General features: G+C 35.6%; 1 protein-coding gene across 1 annotated transcript; it reads left to right on the top strand.

The window, feature by feature from the left end:
• Nucleotides 1-1,157: 1,157 nt before the first annotated feature.
• On the top strand, nt 1,158-7,223 carry cdx1b (caudal type homeobox 1 b). The gene is made up of 3 exons (XM_084386877.1): nt 1,158-1,660; nt 3,940-4,088; nt 6,905-7,223. The coding sequence occupies exons 1-3, from the start codon at nt 1,249-1,251 to the stop codon at nt 7,100-7,102; spliced, it is 759 nt and encodes a 252-aa protein (XP_084243003.1). The 5' UTR covers nt 1,158-1,248; the 3' UTR covers nt 7,103-7,223.
• The last annotated feature ends 6,378 nt before the right edge of the window (nt 7,224-13,601 follow it).

Below are 13,601 nucleotides of genomic sequence, written 5' to 3'. Positions count from 1 at the left end.
AAGGTTCGGGATCGAACACCTGCTGCACATTCCGTGTTTTAATTCAGCAGAACTCGAACAAGACGAGGTTCGGGATCGAACACTGAGGAAATCCCATTCCATGTGTAGCCTACTAATATACGCATTGAAATAATCTTTCTATAACATCCAGTGTGTTATAAAATGTGTCTGCAAATGTGTCACATTTTAGCGCACATCCCATAAAATCTAAAATGACGTAAATGTAAATGATTATATTATGGCCATGATCTTTGCCTTGTTCACACTGTAGCTGCTCCTTGTTTTAAATCCAATGATAATCAAATGTGTGTGTGTGTGTGTGTGTGTGTGTGTGTGTGTGTGTGTGTGTGTGTTTATAGGACAATCGTATAGGCTATTGAATATAACTTACTCAATGAAGGCTACAGGAGGCCTACAATGCAATATTCTTTTGTAAGAAATATGGTATAAACTGGTAGTTTTGTTTGGCAAAATCTTATTCAAATAGTGTCAAAGTTGTATTACGGCATGTCATTCAATTATAAAATGTTGATTTACCAATATATCCATTTAAACTAATCTTTTTTTAATGTAAAATGATATTGGAATACCACATTATGATAATTATTTTCTCCAGCCATGTTGCCAATAAAAACAAAGACAGGGCACAAGCGACACTAAACTAAAAACAATAGCCAACAAACACAATATAAAAACAAGCATAGAATAACTTAAAAAAAAATATATATAAAAAAAAAAAATCTAACCAAATATATAGGCCTATTGATGCGAATTTCGTGAATGCTTCTTCCCCTATAAGTTGACCCTTTTACTTGTTTTTAACAATAATGCATACAAATATAGCGATACTTGTTAAATATAATTTTATCCGTAAGTTATAAGATAAACCACATTTTACTTTTCAAATGAATTGAGGCTACATGTAGGCCTTTAAATGCAATAACATTTTTTATGGTAGCATTTTTACATTTTCCTAAAAATTAGCCAACAAACATGTTTGCAGTGGATAATTATATAATAACTCATTACATTCTTTCATGGGCCGCTGTGTTTCGATACCGTGGGAGGGTGATGATCGTGATCATAAACGTGACGTCAGCCTCGCAACCTTTAGCAGGCACTGAGGCTGAAGGGTTCAGAGAATCTGTCCAGGTAGACGAACCGTCAGGTTATAGGGAAACCTGGGTCTGAGGAGCCAAGATCAATCGTGCGGGTGCATATTATGCACTGGAGTCATCAGGCGGGAAAATGTATGTGAGTTACCTCTTAGAGAAGGACACCAGCATGTACCCAAATTCCATGAGACACCCAAGCCTAAACCTAAACCCTCAGAATTTTGTAACCGCACCTCCACAGTATCCGGACTTCACTGGATACCATCACGTCCCTGGGATTACCAACGACCCTCACAGCCAAACCGGAGCCTGGAACCCCGCGTACCCTCCTCAGAGAGAGGAATGGACACCTTATGGCCCGGGAACCGGACCTTCGGCTTCGGGCACCGGTCAGCTGGGCTTCAGTCCTCCGGAGTTTTCATCTGTCCAAGCGTCGGGCCTTCTTCCATCGTCCATAAACTCACCAGCCGGTCAGCTGTCGCCGAACTCGCAGAGACGGAACCCGTACGACTGGATGCGTCGGAGCGCGCCCCCGTCAAACTCAGGTGCACTTCAAATCTGAATGCAATTATTGCACTTTAAAAAGTATAAGTAAATGATGATGATTATTATTATTATCATAGAGACGCATAACCTATAGCACGAATTGTATTTATCGTGCAATTTATACGCAAAAAAAAAAACGCATTTTTACGTGCATATGATACGCACTTTATGGCGTGTGTACGCACACTTCACAACACTAATCCTACCCAAGGGGTTTACAGAGCGTATCATATGCACGTAAAAACTATTTGTTGCGTATAAATTGCACGATAAATACAATTCGTAATATAGATACGCATTTTCATGAGATCGTGTTGACATGACTATCCAAGCCACTTTAAATAAGTTCAATTACAGCCTATATGCCATATGTAACGTCGAAACTGGTGAGCTCGGCGCCACGGCCACAGTTTTACAGCTGACAAAACTCCTCTGCATTCACGCGTTTGTCATGCTAATAGAGATGTGTGTGTGTGTGTGAGTCCCTTTGCTTTGATGTCACTCTTTGTTCTTTTTTATGCCTGGATGCCGAGAACTCTGTTGAATACACGGATGCGCACGTGTAATTAACAACATACTAAAATAGGGTTACACTTTATTTCACAGTGTCATTGTTACATTACATGCAGTTACTAGTAATTACAAAAAAAAATATGTATAATTACATGCAACTAACCCTAAAACAATCCCTAATCCTAACCATATAGTAAGTACATGTAGTAGTTACTTAATATTACTCAGTACGTATAATTAAAGTGCAACAAAGACACCTTAAAATAAAGTGTAACCCTTTATTTTAAGGTGTCTGTGTTACAGTGTAATTATACATTTAAGTACTGAGTAATAATAATTAGCTACATGTACTTACTATATGGTTAGGATTAGGGTTAGGGTTAGTTGCATGTAATTATGCATAATTTATTGTTATTACTACAATAACTAAATGTAACATGTGTAACAATGAAACTGTAAAATAAACTGTTACCTGAAATAGCAGTAAGGATGTTTTTTTTCAATAAACCGGAAAAAAACAGTAAATAAAAAATTAATAAAAAGATGGCCGTGTAATAATTAATGAGATCATGTCAACACTTAGATCAATTGCTTAAACTTAAATTCGGTGGATTATAAAAAATGGAAAATGCAATATAAATTGAGACCATTTAATATGTTTACATGTACAGTTGGACCTAATATTTACATCAGATGGGAAACAATGAGATTTGGAATTATCTCAGTATATGCAGTAATAACTTTGATATTTCAGGAAACTTTAGGGACCAACAATGACTCTCATTAATTAATCCCATGCCATGACATCATAGAAAAGCTGGGAAAAAGTCGAACATTTAGTTGGACATATACTCAGATGGGTGGTAATGTCCCTGTGAACACTATTTCACTCACGGTCTATAATATGAAAAAAATGGATATGCCACAAAACTAGAATCTTGAGGCAATTCCCCAAGACAGTATTTGTAATCACTAAACATTAACATACATCTCAGTAACCGAACTGTCAAAAGTCTGGAGCCAACCAAGCACGAATGAAGTATTATCAGCTCATTAACGTCCTCAATTTTCTACATCACAATGAAATAACTGGCTTTAAAATGGAGGATTGTAAGAGTTGCTCGGCTGAGTTAATGATAACTAGAGATTATGGTCTCTGGTGAGATTTTGGATGAAGATGCTATATGGATGAGAAGCTAATTATCTGGAGTTCCTCCCTGTGTGTCTGTTGCCCTAGACAGGCGGCGTCCTTCCCTTCGCCGTGTGTGTGTTTTAATATTTAACCTGCCGGCCACTTAAGTCCCCTCTTGCCACTGACAGGGTAAACTAAGTTTGAAATATAGAGACACGATTCCAAAGACCTTTATAACATGGACATCTTGGTGTTTTATATATGTGTGCTCTTAACGATTGGCTTGATTAAGGGAGCAAACACTATGTTCCCATAGTTACTTTTTAATAGAGAAGATAAACACATTACTGCATTAACTCAAAAAGACCCTTTATTTTTATCACATTATCATTAATTATAGTCAATTTGATTTGTTTAGCATTTCTCACTTATTGTTTCAAATCATCCCTCGTGAACGCCACGTGATGTTTACGAGAGAAAAGCCTTGAAACGAACCAGATTTACAGTGAATTCTATGCCATGCAAAAAAATATTCTTCTATTATGTGAAGTGAAAAAAGATTCATCAAAGAGACGAGTAGAATGAATTCTTAAAGGGACTGATTTACAATTTTGTGTTTACATTTTCTTTTAGGAGGAAAGACCAGAACAAAAGACAAATACCGGGTAGTGTACACGGACCATCAGCGTCTGGAGTTGGAGAAAGAGTTTCATTACAGTCGTTACATCACAATAAGAAGAAAAGCAGAGCTGGCGACAACACTCAGTCTGTCAGAGAGACAGGTCAGCTGCTTTAATACAGTCTACACAAATATGATATCATAATCTTAGCCTAATCATGCATACCTAACTAGTTTATGATTACTCATATGCAGTGTTGGGGTAACGCATTACAAGTAATCAGATTACTTTTTCAAGTAACTAGCAAAGTAACATTACTTTTTAATTTACAACAAAATATTTCAAATAAGTTATGCAAGTTACTTTGTGTTCCCACGCATTGACTGACAACTCTCCCGTCCCCATGTTGAGACTCATCTCACTTGCACAAAAATAGATTCAGTATTCGTCAAAATGAATAAAAAAAACTATATGAAATACAAACACTGAATATTACACAAATCTGGAATAAATAAATGTTAAATAATACAAATTTATATATTTAATCTCACTTTATTGACTAAATGTGAGCAGACAATTATTAATCTCACTTGCACAAAAACAGATTCAGTATTCCTCAATAAAATAAAACCAATATGAAATGCAAACACTAAATTTTATGTGAATCTGGAAAATGTGATTCACATAATATGTGAATATAACACGTAAACATAAATGTTCAATAATACAAATATACTTTATGTATTTAATCTCACTTTACTGACTAAAATATGAACAGATTATTATTTATCTCACTTGCACAAAAACATTCAGTATTCTTCAAAATGAACAAATACAGTGAAATGCAAACACTGAATATTACACAAATCTGGAATAAATAAATGTTAAATAATACAAATTTATATATTTAATCTCACTTTATTGACTAAATGTGAGCAGACAATTATTAATCTCACTTGCACAAAAACAGATTCAGTATTCCTCAATATAAATAAAAACAATATGAAATGCAAACACTAAATTGTATGTGAATCTGGAAAATGTGATTCACATAATATGTGAATATAATATGTAAACATAAATGTAAACATACATACATTTAGTCACTTTATTGACTAAATGTCTTTGCTGCTGACCTTCGATGATCCAATTCAACCATACTAATCAGCAAAAATTACTTTAGTTTCATGTTTGTTTTTACTGCTGAAGTAAGAGTGATGAACCTGTCCTATTCTTTTGCGATCCAGAATGGCCAAAACAATCTCACAGCAATTCGTTTTACGTTTTGGCGAATTGGTGGCAAATTTTTATGAATTTGTACAGTCTCATTCGTACGTTTTCGTACGATCTGTTTAGACCCCAGTGACGGGTATGTTTAGGGGCGGGGTTATGGGTGGTCCTGCATAATGACTTTTTTCAAACACATAGTTAGAATTTATACGAAATCACCACCTCGTACAATACTTTTGTTTCCTGTGAGATCGGGTTAAAATGGCAGCACAGCTGAAGGGTTTGTTTGAGCATGCACTTCCTTCAGCGTGAGGCTTATTCATTTCACTTTTGTGAAAAGGCCTTTACATTTGCCAAAAATAGAACTGTTGTTGTTGTTGTTTTTTTGTATTTGAAAAAACAAATAAGCAAGCCCAGTCCAGGTGAGAAAAAAGTAATGCAAAAGTAACGTAACGTATTACATTCCATAAAAAGCAACTAACGCAATAAGTTACTTTTTTAGGGAGTAATTCAATATTGTAACGCATTACTTTTAATGGAAACCTATTATGCCCCTTTTTACAAGATGTAAGATAAGCCTCAGGTGTCCCCAGAGTGTGTCTGTGAAGTTTCAGCTCAAAATACCCCACAGATCATGTAATGTTAATTCCCATTTTTGAGTGGAAGGAAAAACATGCTGTTTTCGTGCATGTATCTTTAAATGCAAATGAGCTGCTGCTCCGCCCCCTTTCCAGAAGAGGGCGGAGCCTGTACAGTGACTCTGATACTCTGCCAAAAACTAAACAAAACAAAACATCTCATAAGAAAAAACAATCCAAGGCACTCGAGTAATTTGTTTTTAGGAAAATATAAAAAAGCCTTTATACTTTCATGGCCATGTGTGCCTCGAGTGCCTTGGATTGTTTTTTCTTATGAGCTGAAAGAGCACAGATATGCTGAATTTACTTTTTGCTTTCCTTATATTTAAAAACAAAACATCTGTTTGGTTTTGATTATCATCTCTATCGTGGTCATGCTCACCTGACATTGCAGTACTTCATCATCATGAAAGGTATTATTTGCGTTTTAAAGCCATATCAGTTTAAACTAATACGTTTTTTTGAATGTATAAATCCATCCGAAGCAGGCTGTCAGATGGCACGTCCCGTGAGTATTAAACTAATTTCTATATTGCGTTTAAACTGTCAAAAACACACAGTATTAAAGTGAAAGCAGCGTAATATACACATATTTGATATTAATTTGACTCAAACAACAAAAGAAAAACAGAAAATCACTCACTGCTCTTGACTGAATAACTTTAGTAGCTTTAATAGGAATATATTTCTTACTTGAATGCTGCTGTTGAATGCTCTGGCGAGGAGATAAACATGGCGGACTGTGTACCACTCACTGAGGGGCGGAGCTAAGCTAATAGGGCGGAGTCTGTCTGCAGTCGTGGGCGGGGCTTGTTCCGATGTGACGCCATATTGGAGCACATTCCTGAACAGCTCATTCTGAGGCACTGTTTCAGATTTATGGGAAGAAATAACAGAGTGAATGGATTTTTACCACAATAGGATGCTGCGGACACATAAATATGTTCAAAAACAATTATAAAAGTCAATTTTGCATAATAGGTCCCCTTTAAAAAAGTAATTTTCCCCAACACTGCTAATATGTCAGATAAAGACGAAAACAACTTTTACCTCAATAACTCTCGAGGGAATTTTTTCTTTCCAGTATGACTCATGGCATGTTGTTGACAGGTGAAGATCTGGTTCCAGAACCGGCGTGCTAAAGAGAGGAAAGTCAATAAAAAGAAGATGCAACAGCCTCAGCCAGCGTCCACAACCACACCAACCCCACCTGGATCATCTCTCCCAGGCAATATGTCCATGGTCACCAGCAGCAGCGGTGGCCTGGTTTCACCGCCTATGCCAATGAATATCAAAGAAGAGTACTGAAGAGAGAAGGATGTGCAGACTTTGACTGTTAATATTTTTATACTGCCCTTTCACACTTAGACATACACATGGTACTTTAAAATCAACACATCTTTGTTGCGATGAAAAAGAAACTGTGACAAACGTGACAAAAGACTGTCTGCTGCATGGGGTTTTATTGAAAAATACAAATGAAAAGTCGTCAACTACCATTCCGAAGTAAAATGAAGCAACATAAATCTGAAAGGTTGTGTAATATTTCTCTGGCCGTGTTGGTTTCTTTATTTTAGTACTTTATTACCGCTGTTGTTTTGTTCATCATTGTAAACTGTAAGATGTTTTGAGATTATGAAACGGAATTAAAATAATTGTGTATTTCTAAAGTAATTTGTATTAATAAAATAAATGTTTTATTGTGGCAAATCGATTCATTTCACACTTGCCGAGGAGAGCAGCGTTTCCACCCATTCATTCTTTATACTATATCTGACATTATTATTAAATTGTGCCTTAACAGATATCTAACATGTGAGCTAATCTACAGCCAAGTGCCAAATTTTACCCTGTGAAATACATACAGAGAATAAAGTGTATTGAGAATACAATACACATACGGTGCTGTACGCATCAAGCACTGATTTGTCAGTTTTATTGAATGTGTTTTTTTAATATTCTTTTAAAATGTCATTTCTGTTTGCAAGGGTCACTGAGAAAATGTCAGATGTTTCCGCACATTTAGAGAGAAAACACCGCTGGAGCAGCATCTAGGCCCAGTTTACACCTGATATTAAGATGCGTTTTGGTCGATCATATCACGTAGATGAGAGAGAGATACATTTCCGTTTACTGGTGTTTTAATCTGTCTCTTTTGTCCACTTTCACCCATACAGCAACATGGTGTCGGCCCAGATCCGGCCCACATCTGGTATGCATTGAATCCACATGTTCCAGATGTGGCCCGGATCTGGTCCGACACTAGGCTGCGTTTACACTTGGCATTAACACGCGGTTGTGGCATTAACTACCACTTCTGTCCTGATTTCTTCGAGGGGAGGGTTTATGTATGTGTTTTTTCAGATCTTTCAATCTAATGGACAAAATAGCAAAAAGACAAATTAACAAAAAGCTTATACATTTTACATACAGTATAGGCCTACGCGACCGGAGACGATGGAAAAACATACAGAGAGTAAAAATAATTTTATAATTATTTAATAATGTTTACGGAGAGAAGACGATCTTTTAGTGGCTGTTTGAACACATTCGACCACATGAGCGTTTACACTACGAAAGCAAACCGGTCGAATGTGTTTTCAACTCCCTCTGGAAGTGGTGAAAGTGGACGAGCTCAAAATGCTTTAAACCCTTTTACACCTGTATTTAGAGTCGTCCACTCGTGATTCGATCGACTAAAACACCTTAACACCAGGTGTAAACAGGGTCTGAGGAGAGTGCCTGTCTAGTCTGAGATCCACTAGGGAACAGACATCACTCGAGCCGGAGCTCGCGCTGTTTGCTCAGTGTAACGGCATCGCTGGATAAGAGACGAGCGCACACCGAGAACCTGTGAGCTATTTCATTATCAAGCACACTCTGGACTCTCTTATCAATGGTGTGACAGAGAAGCTCAGCTTGACGGGCATTGCATATCTCCTCCACGGCGTCGCTGAAACAGGACCTGTTTTATGACCACGTTAACAAAGCCAGGGTGTGGCGTCCAAAGGCCAGCGAAAGCCACTGTTGAGCAAACAATATACATCTGCCTGCGTACATATCCATTCACAGAGTCCATATGCCCACACTCAGCCTTCAACACTATTATCTGCATCTTTGTGGATTTCTAAACGAAAGAAGACATTTCACATTTTCATTGTGATCAATATCTTTCAGATCTCCATCTCTGAATCATCTCACCGGGGACCAAAACCAATGTATTAAATCCTACAAGTATCCTGATTACACATTGATGGATACATATGAGAGAAATATAGTGATTCTAAAGACACACTGTTTTATTTAATAAAACTAATAAAGATGTTTAAATGATTTGGTAAATCTGACTTGTTACCTTATATTGTTTCATTTTCTTTATCATTGCTCTATTTCTGGTGAGGGGAGAAGTGTATAAACAAGCTTGCTGATAGCTCCCTCATGTCATAAACTTTATTGGGGGCATGTTGTAAAAATATTCTCACCACAGTAACAAAAACTTGTTTATATGCAATTCTGAATGAAGCTACAAAACTTTTTTGGTAACACTTTACAATAAGGTTCATTAGTTAACATTATGTGAACTAACATGAGCAATACATTTGTTACAGTATTTATAAATCTTTGTTAATGTTAGTTGGTAAAAATACAGCTGTTCATTGTTTGTTCATGTTAGTTCACAGTGCATTAACTAATGTTAACAAATACAACCTTTGATTTTAATAACGTATCAGTAAATTTAGAAACTAGATTAATTAAGATTAATAAATGCTGAAGAAGTATTGCTCATTCTTAGTTCATGTTAACAAAAGTAGTTAACTAATGTTAACTAATGAACCTTATTGTAAAGTGTTTTTTATTAGGAAGTCCAAATAATTTCTTGATGCATTTATTAATAGAAACTGTGTCTAAATCAGTCAGATGGAGGAAGATTAATTGTGATTAATAAAAAAAATAAAAAAAGTCAATGCCATCACATCTATCTTTTTTTGTATGTATGTATTTTTTTAATGCATAATTATAATTCAGTACAAAACAAAATAATACAGAACAATGATCACGAACATGTGGGGATTCAGAGAAAAGGAAAAATTAATAATTCTAAAAAGAAGAAGAAAAATTACAATCTACATAAAACTTGTTCTATAATACAAGCTTTTTTTGTTGGAGGGGATTTTTTTGAAGTGATCACAATAATAATTGTAAATCATAAGCAAATTACCCAAGTATCATGGAACTACTGATTTATCGCAAACAAAAAAAAGTCCTAATTTGAGGTTGAAGATAAATATTTGTATGTTTGTTTTCCCATCTTAAAACCTCTTTTCAAAACCCTACAATTTAACAGGATCATCTATAAATAGTTAATTAGGGCAAATAGTGTAAAAAATAATAAAAGAAGAATACCCATGTCTATCTTCACTTAAAAAGGCTAAACAAACTCATTACGGGTCTAGTATTACTTATATAGCTTGTTTACGAGGCTATTGTATCATAAACGTTCAATTACAATAGTTATACCCACTAATAATCTCTATAATGGCGAGAATAATTCAACATAAACACTGGAGCTGTAAAGCAATGATTCTAGTGTCTCTCTATAAATAGCAGATATGGTTAAGTGCCTATGACACCTTTTCATTGAACCCAGCGGAATTTACTCACAGAAATACTTCTGTCATCATAAAAACAACTTGAGTTTTTAATAATGCTGTATAATATTATTATCAAACAAAATACAAAAAGCAAGAAAGCAAGGCCCTGTTGTTTACCCTCTTTGTGGAAGGTGCCTTGTAAAGTCAACATTATTCATATATGTATATATATATATATATATATTGACGATATTAAAAAATGAAGTGTTATAAATTGGGACATTGTTTTTGCACCATAGCTGTCAACAGTGATGAACAGCCAAGAGGAAGCATAAAATAGTTTACTAACTTGCATAATCGTGACATGCCTTGATATCAAGCATCAGATTTTTGATAGTAGTATGAGCAGATTTTCTCGGGTCTCTTTGAAAGCCTCATCCTTCACCTTGATAATCAACCTTTGCCTTTGTTGATAATTTCGAGCATTTCAACATGACAATGTATATATCGATGTCAAAACAAGTTCATGTTTGGCAATCCAAGATAGACGTGCAAGAAACAAACCTCAGTTTCCGAGATGTGAAGTGTGAATGATTAACCCGCGCAATGCTCAGTAAACTTTAACATCAATAAAATAGCAGTGTGACTTCAACTGTCATTCACAGCACTTCTAGTGCAGTAGTAATATGATTGTTCATCACCGTGGGAAATGCAGTGCTATATGATAATAGCAAATAATAGCAATTGCAAACCCACATGCTCAAATTAGAAATGTAGTACGAGTAAACGCACATCTTAAACGTCAAAGCACATAGAAAAGAGTCATATTTATATAACAGTAACTGCTCTATACTCCTCTTCAAATGCAGAGTTTTAGTTGACTGATGTTTCTGCCTCACAGCGGATGTCAGAGGTCAGAGGTCAAAATGCTGATCATCCAGGACTAGGACCCTTTTCTTTGTACCAGGATTACTGAGTTATTTAGATTTCATTTGGTTCAGACACGATCCTCCGTTCTTCAAAACTCATCTCAGAGTCCGTAAATTTCCGTACAAATCACACATCTCAAAGTCTGTGAATTTAAACTTGACTGAGAGCAGGTTTAGTTCAAGTAAACTATACTGTAGCTCTCTGAACCAGCTACTGGGATAATAATAATATAATAATAATAATATGGGACCTAATGATGATGATAATAATAATAGGTTAATAACAATAATAGGTGTATGTTGTGTACTTGCATGTTTTTACATTGTACTTATAAAAAAAAACAAAAAAAAAAAACCCTGTTTGTAATTACAGGTGTAATTAATTACATGTATAATTACAGTGTTGACCTTCCCTTACACCTTAACTCACCCTTAAACATAACCAGACCACCAAACCTGTCCCTAAACTAACCCGTCTCCACCTCAATAGCACCTCAAAAGGTTTTCCTCACAATACAACATCAACACAATAAGAGTTAGTACATAGTTATTGACACCTAATATAAATGTGACCTAATAAGAATATTTTTATTTGAATATATACTATAATAGTCACAGCCGAATTACTCACTGACACATTTTTGGGGGAAAAAAATATAATTTTATAGAGGCTTGCATTCATTTGAACAGAGACAGAGACAGATGATTTAGCTTTTTTGCTTTATAAGTTTTGTAAGAACGTGGGCTTAATGCCATCAAGCAGCGCATACATTTCGTACAAACTCTTGACATTAAGACTGTTTACATAGGCTACTACTAGAAATAAAATATTTATGAATCCTATCGCAAACCGTTTAATTGATCGGTTGTCGAGTAGGACCGGTTACATTTGGTGCCGTGACCCGGATGGACCCGGATGCATACGCGTTCCCCGAGAAACTTTTTTCGCACAGTAGGATCATATCCCTATAATATTTCTGCATTAATACCTAATCACCACTCGAGTGTGCAGTCACACGTTCTTCACTTCACTTCCGTAAAGGGTTGAAGACCTCAAATGCTGTAAATCAAAGGTCTTCAGTCCTGCTCCAATGACCCACTGTCCTGCAAAGTTTATTCCAACCTGCTTTAGCACACCTTGATGAGTATTACTCTTTAAAGGTACGAGTCAAGTTTGGTAAAACAGTGCCGTCCAGTGGACAAAACATATATCAAAATATATCATAATATCTTATTTTAAAGTCACAACATTGACATCTTTAAATTTGTTTGGCCATACAGAAAACATCAGGCCTGGCATTTTTCCACAGCCAGTCATATTTCCTTTACAATGTATTGAGTTTTATAGAAGTAGGCCTACTTTTTATAACTTGTGGTGGACTGGTCCATCAATCAGGGTGTCTCCTGCTTTAGGCTCAAGGCGCCGAGACAATCTCCAGCATCCCAGTGACTCTACACAGGACAAGCAGTTTGGAAAATCGATGTATGGATACTTAACCCCCAACATTGAAATTATTCAACAGTTTGTGATATTATCTCTTTTATCAGCTCAAGAAGTGCAGACAGAGGCAGGGGAAGAGAAGGACAGATGAAGTGATGGAAAAATGAACATCTATTCAATAATCTCAGTTGCAAGAAATTCAGATCATATAGGTCTGATTCACACCAAATCAAGGTCATTCTTGCCATTTTTTGTTTGTTTGTTTGTTTGTTTGTTTGTTTTGTTTTATTTATTTATTTATTTATTTTTGAGTTATTTGAAATTAAATTTGAAAAGGATTTCATGCTGCTAGTCTGACTCTTTCTGAATTTGCCACTGGCTCTTGTAGATAGTGGTTAAACATGAGATATAATTCATTTGGGGTAGGCTAGCCCTAGGCTATATCAAACGGGCAATCTGTTCTGGAACATGTAATTGATTAATAAAACCAAAGATTGGTCTGATTAATCTATTACATGTTCCAGAACAAATCAATTTGGGTTAAGGGGGAAATTAAGTTTCATAACTTTAATAACTTTAACTCTCATAACGTAGCCTAAGTTTCATAGCTATTTAACTTAAATCCTGTAGCAGATTGCTGCTTTTGTACATTTTGACTGAATTGTTTCCTTGTGTTTATTTCTTATTGTCTTTTATGGCTAGTGTTGTTCATTTAAATAATGCTGTTCAATAAATATTACTTTATATAAATAATACTGTATGTCCGTATAGTGATGGTGAGATGGACTTCAGTGAATGTTACATTATTACGCCGTTAGATGGCGGAAAAGACTGTCTTTATGATT

The sequence above is a fragment of the Rutilus rutilus genome (assembly GCF_951802725.1).
Source record: "Rutilus rutilus genome assembly, chromosome: 18".
In the NCBI taxonomy this organism is placed as follows: Eukaryota; Metazoa; Chordata; class Actinopteri; order Cypriniformes; family Leuciscidae; genus Rutilus; species Rutilus rutilus.
Note: the sequence above shows the minus strand (reverse complement) of the source record. Positions and strands in the feature narration are given on the sequence as shown.

Bases quoted from the DNA above. Each gene is read 5' to 3' on its own strand.
- cdx1b (XM_084386877.1), top strand. From the start codon at position 1,249: ATGTATGTGAGTTACCTCTTAGAGAAGGACACCAGCATGTACCCAAAT. The intron at 1,661-3,939 runs GTGCACTTCAAA...ATTTTCTTTTAG, and splicing joins CGCGCCCCCGTCAAACTCAG to GAGGAAAGACCAGAACAAAA. The intron at 4,089-6,904 runs GTCAGCTGCTTT...TGTTGTTGACAG, and splicing joins TCAGTCTGTCAGAGAGACAG to GTGAAGATCTGGTTCCAGAA.